Here is an 8,045-nt window from a genome sequence, read left to right as displayed (position 1 = left end):
CTGAGTGACGGTTGGGTGTGGCTCGAGTTGGCCAAGAAGTGGCTGCTGGCGGGGGCGGAGTCTGAGCTGACCAATTGAGTGACGCTTGAGGGAGGCTCGCACTGGCCAATGAGGGAAGGCTGAGGGAGGCTCACGCTGGCCAATGAGGGAGGGCTGAGGGAGGCTCGCGCTGGCTAATGAGTGACAGTTGACTGAGGCTCGCGCTGGCTAATGAGAGACGGCTGAGGGAGGCTCGCGATGGCCAATGAGTGACGGTTGAGGGAGGCTCGTGCTGGCCAATGAGTGACGGTTGAGGGAAGCTCCCGCTGGCCAATGAGTGACGGTTGAAGGAGGCTCGCGCTGGCCAATGAGTGACGGTTCAGAGAAGCTCGCGCTGGCCAATGAGTGACGGTTCAGAGAAGCTCGCGCTGGCCAATGAGTGACAGTTGAGGGAGGCTCGCGCTGGCCAATGAGTGACGGCTGAGGGAGGCTCGAGTTGGCCAAGAAGTGGCTGCTGGCGGGGGCGGAGTCTGAGCTGACCAATTGAGTGACGCTTGAGGGAGGCTCGCACTGGCCAATGAGGGAAGGCTGAGGGAGGCTCACGCTGGCCAATGAGGGAGGGCTGAGGGAGGCTCGCGCTGGCTAATGAGTGACAGTTGACTGAGGCTCGCGCTGGCTAATGAGAGACGGCTGAGGGAGGCTCGCGATGGCCAATGAGTGACGGTTGAGGGAGGCTCGTGCTGGCCAATGAGTGACGGTTGAGGGAAGCTCCCGCTGGCCAATGAGTGACGGTTGAGGGAGGCTCGCGCTGGCCAATGAGTGACGGTTCAGAGAAGCTCGCGCTGGCCAATGAGTGACGGTTCAGAGAAGCTCGCGCTGGCCAATGAGTGACGGTTCAGTGAAGCTCGCGCTGGCCAATGAGTGACGGTTGAGGGAGGCTCGCGCTGGCCAATGAGTGACAGTTGAGGGAGGCTCGCGCTGGCAAAGGAGTGACGAATGAGGGAGGCTCGCGCTGGCAAAGGAGTGACGGCTGAGGGAGGGACACGCTGGCCAATGAGTGACGGTTCAGGGAAGCTCGCGCTGGCCAATGAGTGACGGTTGAGGGAAGCTCGCGCTGGCCAATGAGTGACGGCTGAGGGAGGCTCGCGCTGCCGGAGGTCCCACTCCCCTCTTCGCATCCATGGCGTCCGCGGCGATGGTGATGAGTCGCGAGGTCGGCGAGGCCATGGTCGCCGCCGGGCTGGAACAAAGGAAGTTCGACTACTTCTCCTCCATCAGCCCTATGGCCCGGCGCATCATGCAGGAGAGGCAGAAGATCCGCGAGAAGTATGGGCCGCGCTGGGAGCGGCTGGAGCCCAGAGAGCAGGAGGAGATCATCGACAACTGGATGGTGGAGCCCCAGATCCGCAGCCGCTACAACCTGCACCGCAACCAGAGAGAGGAGACGGTCAGCTACCCCAGGCTGCAGCTGCAGACCGGCCAGAAGGTCGTACACTTCGGAGAGGAGGTGAGGCGGGGGGAGAGGAGGTGAGGCGGGGTGGAGAGGAGGTGAGGCGGGGTTGAGAGGAGGTGAGGCGGGGTTGAGAGGAGGTGAGGCGGGGTTGAGAGGAGGTGAGGCGGGGGGAGAGGAGGTGAGGCGGGGGGAGAGGAGGTGAGGCGGGGGGAGAGGAGGTGAGGCGGGGGGAGAGGAGGTGAGGCGGGGTTGAGAGGAGGTGAGGCGGGGTTGAGAGGAGGTGAGGCGGGGGGAGAGGAGGTGAGGCGGGGGGAGAGGAGGTGAGGCGGGGGGAGAGGAGTCCCTCAGCCCCCGGGGGGAGGGGGGGGAGAGAAAGAGCAGTCCCTCAGCCCCCGGGGGGGGGGGGGGGGGAGAAAGGGCAGTCCCTCAGCCCCCGGGGGGGGGGGGGAGGAGAAAGAGCAGTCCCTCAGCCCCGGGGGGGGAGAAAGAACAGCCCCTCAGCCCCCGGGGGGGGGGGGGGGGAGAAAGAGCAGTCCCTCAGCCCCCGGGGGGGGGGGGGGGGGGAGAAAGAGCAGTCCCTCAGCCCCCGGGGGGGGGGGGGAGAAAGCAGTCCCTCAGCCCCCGGGGGGGGGGGGGAGAGAAAGCAGTCCCTCAGCCCCCGGGGGGGGGGGGGGGGGAGAAAGAGCAGTCCCTCAGCCCCCGGGGGGGGGGGGGAGAGAAAGAGCAGTCCCTCAGCCCCCCAGCCCCCGGGGGGGGGGGGGGGGGGGGAGAGAAAGAGCAGTCCCTCAGCCCCCCAGCCCCCGGGGGCGGGGAGAGAAAGAGCAGTCCCTCAGCCACCGGGGGGGGGGGGGGGGGGGAGAGCAGTCCCTCAGCCCCCGGGAGGGAGGGGGGAGAAAGAGCAGTCCCTCAGCCCCCGGGGGGGGGGGGGGAGAAAGAGCAGTCCCTGAGCCCCCGGGGGGGGGGGAGAAAGAGCAGTCCCTGAGCCCCCGGGGGGGGGGAGGAGAAAGAGCAGTCCCTCAGCCCCCGGGGGGGGGGGGGGGGGGGAGAAAGAGCAGTCCCTCAGCCCCCGGGGGGGGGGGGGGGGGGGAAGAAAGAGCAGTCCCTCAGCCCCCGGGGGGGGGGGGGGGGGGAGAAAGAGCAGTCCCTCAGCCCCCGGGGGGGGGGGGGGAGAAAGAGCAGTCCCTCAGCCCCCGGGGGGGGGGGGGGGGGGGGGGGAGAACGAGCAGTCCCTCAGCCCCCGGGGGGGGGGGGGGGGAGAAAGAGCAGTCCCTCAGCCCCCCAGCCCCCGGGGGCGGGGGGAGAAAGAGCAGTCCCTCAGCCACCGGGGGGGGGGGGAGAAGAGCAGTCCCTCAGCCCCCGGGGGGAGAAAGAGCAGTCCCTCAGCCCCCGGGGGGAGAAAGAGCAGTCCCTCAGCCCCCGGGGGGGGGGGGGGGGGGGGGAGAGAGAAAGAGCAGTCCCTCAGCCCCCGGGGGGAGAAAGAGCAGTCCCTCAGCCCCCGGGGGGGGGGAGAAAGAGCAGTCCCTCAGCCCCCGGGGGGGGGGGGGGGAGATAGAGCAGTCCCTCAGCCCCCGGGGGAGGGGGGGGGGAGAGCAGTCCCTCAGCCCCCGGGGGGGGGGGGAGGGGGGGAGAAGAGCAGTCCCTCAGCCCCCGGGGGGGGGGGGGGGGGGGGGAGCAGTCCCTCAGCCCCCGGGGGGGGGGGGGAGAAGAGCAGTCCCTCAGCCCCCGGGGGGGGGGGGGGGGGGGGGAGCAGTCCCTCAGCCCCGGGGAGGGGGGCGGGGAAGAGAGCAATCCCTCAGCCCCGGGGGGGTGGGGGGAGAGCAATCCCTCAGCCCCCGGGGGGGGGGGGGGGGGGGGGGGGGAGAAAGAGCAGTCCCTCAGCCCCCGGGGGGGGGGGGGGGAGAAGAGCAGTCCCTCAGCCCCCGGGGGGGGGGGGGGGGGGGGGGAGCAGTCCCTCAGCCCCGGGGAGGGGGGCGGGGAAGAGAGCAATCCCTCAGCCCCGGGGGGGTGGGGGGAGAGCAATCCCTCAGCCCCCGGGGGGGGGGGGGGGGGGGGAGAGAGAGCAATCCCTCAGCCCCCGGAGGGGGGGGGGGGAGCAGTCCCTCAGCCCCAGGACGGGGAGAGAAGAGCAGTCCCTCAACCCCGCGGGAGAGGGGACAGCTCTTCCTCAGCCTCGGGACGGGGAGCTCTCCCTCAGCACCGGGGTTCGGGGAGCTCTGTGGCCAGACGCTGCGATCTTTCCAACCGATGTTTTTTAAAATGTCCCGCAGCGAAGGAAATGAAGATAGCAGAGGGACTGATAAAGCCTTTCACAACACACCAAAAAAAGGTCGCAGTTGTAAAATTAGCTGTCCTCGCAGTTCGTCCATTTGAGGGTTAATCCACATTTCATCATCTCCCCCAGTCCGCAGTATGTTAGGAATGTGCCCTGGATCTGTTACAATCAAACCTCTGCTGTGTTCTCCTGTTTCTCTTCCCTGCCTCCCTTAAAGTTTCTGTTTTGTATATAAACTATATAAGGCCATAAGTCATAGGAGCAGAATTAGGCCACTCGGCCCATCGAGTCTGCTCCGCCATTCAATCATGGCTGATTTTTTTCTCATCCCATTCACTTGCCTTCTCCCCATAACCCCTGATCCCCTTATTGATCAAGAACCTATGTATCTCTGTCTTAAATACACTCAGTGAATTGACCTCCACAGCTTTCTGCAGCAAAGAGTTCCACAGATTCACCACCCCCTGGCTGAAGAAATTCCTCCTCATCTCTGTTTTAAAGGATTGTCCCTATAGTCTAGGATTGTGCCCTCTGGTTCTAGTTTTTCCCGACAAGTGGAAACAACCTCTCCATGTCCACTCTTTCCAGGCCTCGCGGTATCCTGTAAGTTTCAATAAGATCCCCCCTCATCCTTCTAAACTCCAACAAATACAGACCCAGAGTCCTTAACCGTTCCTCATACAACAAGCTCTTCGTTCCAAGGATCATTCTTGTGAACTTCCTCGATCCTTTCGGAGGCCAGTATATCCTTATTTAACAGTCTTCTATGTGGCACCTTGTCAAAGGCCTTCTGGAAATCTAAATAAATCATGTCCACTGGTTCTTCTTTGTCTAACTTCCTTGTTACTTCCTCAAGGAACTCTGACAGTGTATATATATTTTTCTCACAATATATGTAGGAAATTACTGACAAGACTTTGCAACTTACAATTTAGTCATTATTGTAATTTTAAAAACTTTTTTTTAACTAAACAAAGTTGGAGTGAAATAAAACAGAAAATCATCGGAAATATTCGGCAGAGCACCTGGCAGCATTGTGGAAGGGGGAATAAGAGTTAACGTTCAGGTCCGTGCACTGTCTAGAATGAAAGACGTGGTCTACAAATTGGAGCCAAACACGTACGTGTGTGTGTGTGTGTGTGTGTGTGTGTGTGTGTTTATACTTGCAAAGACTGTTGGAAGTTTAGAACTTCGCTAATGACAATTGATACTGAATCAGTTGTACGTTTTAAATGTGGGATTGACAGATTTTTGGTGTTTAAGGGAAATGGGACTGGTGGAAGGCAGGTAAATAATCTTTATTATTGTCACAAGTATGCTTACATTAACACTGCAATGAAGTTACTGCGAAAATCCCCTAGTCGCCACATTCCGCTGCCTGTTCGGGTACATAGAGGGAGAATTCAATGTCCAATTCACCTAACAAGCACGTCTATCGGAACTTGTGGGAGGAAACCGGAGCACCCGGAGGCAACCCTCTCAGACATGGGGAGAACGTGCAGACTCCGCACAGACAGTGACCCAAGTGGGAATCAAACTTGGGACCCTGACCCTGCGAAGCAACCGTGCTAACCACTGTGCTACCGTGCTTTTAGAATGGATCATAGCTTAGCCATGATCTCATTGAATGACAGAATAGGCTCGAGGGGGCTAAATGGCTTTCTCCTGTTCCTCTGTTACATCACATTTCCAGCATCTGCAGAATTTGCATTAAAATTTCTTGGCTTGTCCCCCTTTCAACGGCCAGTATTTCTTGAGTTAGTAAGTTGTGGGTTTATGTCTCACTACAAAGATTTTCAGGACAAATGGTAGGTGGAATGCAAAGAATGACAATTTTAAAGTGATTGCATTGCAGTAGTAAGAATAGGTGAGTGATGATTCTGTAGTTGGGAATAGATTGGATCATGTTTATGAAATAAACTGATTTCTGAATGGTATATTGCTTCCCAGATGCTAGAGTTTGGAATGCTTTGAGTGAATGCAAATATTTCTGGAATGGGAGCGCAAGCAGCTAGAGGGTGTAGTTCACTTTGAAACCAGTGACGTAGATAAGTGGTGCCACAAAGGAACTAAATTATAGATTAAGGAGTAGAGCTTTTTGGGTAATAATTTCTGAGGTGCACACTGGGCTGGAAAAGTAAAGTTGCAGTTGTTAGCACCTTACTGGAAGGATTGTGGAGAAGGAAGAGTCTCCGATTTCTTGAATGCTGGGACCACTTTTCAGGCTGTACAGAGAGCGATTTCACCTTAACCAGAGAGACACCATTGCTTGTGGAAAGGGTAAATAGATCAGGAGAATGATTGAACTAGTTAGTCGGGTGAAAGGGGGAAATGCACACTGTCAAAAAAAAGGATTGGATGTGTGGACACGGTGGGGAGAGATACCTTAAATAAGATTTCTGTGCATAAATACAGCATGAAAAACAAATCTGTTCGAAGCGCATATTTGGTTCAAAGAGTAGCCTGAGGTTGATTGCATGAAATATAATGTAATATTTAGAATTTCTGGAAGGGATGGGAAGAGGAGGGTAAGTGTAGAAAATATTTGCAAGGCAGTGGGGACAGGGCTGGGGAATGGGATTCGGTGAGTCTTAAAAGACCCAACGTGGGGAAACATCGGGTCTCTTGTGCTGTAACCATAACATGATTCAATGTTGATGAAAGCAATCACTGCAGGAAAGAGGAATTTCAGTAAGTTATCTGACTAGATAGGTTATGGACAGAGTTTAGGAAATGCAAAGGATGCAAAACTCTGGCATAAATTGCTTACAACCTCTTGATAGTGAGATTAAGAAAACAAAAGAGCGTGGTTATATTGGGAGATTTTAATTTTCGCAGATTGGGAGAAACAAGAGTAGTAAAGCTAATGAATCTAGAATGTAGCTCGGATAGTATTCAAAGTATTTGTTAAACCCGATAGTACAGGCTGTACAATATTTAATGATGAATAATAAATCTGAATAAGTTAACAATCTTGCAACAAATTAACATCTTGCAATTGTTTCTGTAAGTTGATCCAATTTGATATTTGGAATTAGATAGAGAAATAAGAGTTGTGAACCAAGGTTTTAAATTTAAGTAGGAAAGCCTGCAACACATGAAAAATGATTTGACCCCAGTAAACTGGGCTGAAATGTTAATTGGTAATCTTACAAATAGAAAGTATTCAAGGAAATGTTTCCAAAGAAATGTCAAAATATCTGCATCATATCCCTAAAGCCTGTGCAGATAAGCAATAATAGTCAAGAAATGAGTTGAGACAGTTTTAGGCTGAAAGAAAAGACTTGCACAAATGTAGGGGTACGTGATACTCCACAGGAATCTCTACGGGACATCGTTTTTCCACATATTAATTGCTTGGATGAATGATTAAAGAAGTGTATATCCAAATTTGCAGATGACACAAAATGAGGAAGCACAGTAAGTTATGTGGGTGGAAGCTGGAAGATATAAATGGACTTGAGATTAATTGAGTGAGCAAAACTATAGTGAATCGAGTTCAGGTGGGGAAAATGAGGTAATCCATTTAGGAAAGACAAAAATAATTCTTAATACTGTAGTAAGAGTCTCCGAGCTATGGAGGAGAAAATGGGTAATTGTGTACATGATCAATAAACGTTTGCGCTGAGGGACTTCGGTAACGGGTATGGAGGAGTAGGTCGCACATTTAGTGGCTCCCGCCTGTAATGAACTTTTGGACCTTTTTCCCTCGGTTTTCATGGGATAAATCAGTGAAGAGTGAGACAGTAAGGAGAAATCCCCCTCCGGTGTATGGAGAATTGGTCCAGAAGTGGCCGTGTGAGACGACAAAGTCCTATAAGGGAGACGCAAGCAGAGCTGGTAACACGGGACAGCATGGCGGAAAGCAAGGGCTGCGGGGAGATGGCACAGTGGTTGATGGAGCAGCTGGTGAAGTTTTTCGAGGATTGCATCGCCAAGCTGAAGAAGGACACGCTGGACCCGATCAAGGCTTCGATTGATCAAGTGGAGAGCAACGGGAGAGCAATTCAGGAGGTCGAACAAAAGTTGTCCAAGCACGAGGAGTATATAACCGTGCTGGAAAGCAAGATGGGGTGTTGAGCGACCGCAAGAAAAGAACGCAAGAGAAGCTGGAGGACCTGGAGAATAAGTCCAGGAGACAGAATCTCAGAATTGGCCTCCCTGAAGGCAGTGAGGGATCGGATGCGAGGGCCTATGTGACGGACATGTTGGAGAAGTTGATGGGGGCTGGGGCGTTCCCTCGGCCGCTGGAATTGGACAGAGCGCACAGAGCCTTTGCGAGGAAGCCCCGAGCGAACGAGCCGCCGAGGGCCATGGTGGTACATTTTCACCGTTTCATGG

General features: G+C 55.4%; 1 protein-coding gene across 2 annotated transcripts in view; it reads left to right on the top strand.

Annotated features, from left to right (window-relative positions):
- Positions 1–622: 622 nt before the first annotated feature.
- The window catches only part of c1h1orf198 (chromosome 1 C1orf198 homolog), a 45,376-nt gene continuing 37,953 nt past the window's right edge, over positions 623–8,045 (top strand). The window contains exon 1 of one of the 2 annotated variants that reach the window (XM_038815649.1): positions 623–1,486. In XM_038815649.1, the coding sequence (XP_038671577.1) occupies positions 1,160–1,486 (327 nt within the window). In that variant the 5' untranslated portion in view covers positions 623–1,159. The remainder of the gene's footprint in view (positions 1,487–8,045) is intronic. The other variant, XM_038815652.1, reaches the window with a different exon arrangement.

Source organism: Scyliorhinus canicula, chromosome 1 (genome assembly GCF_902713615.1).
Source record: "Scyliorhinus canicula chromosome 1, sScyCan1.1, whole genome shotgun sequence".
Taxonomy (NCBI): Eukaryota; Metazoa; Chordata; class Chondrichthyes; order Carcharhiniformes; family Scyliorhinidae; genus Scyliorhinus; species Scyliorhinus canicula.
This window is presented reverse-complemented; position numbering and strand designations above follow the sequence as displayed.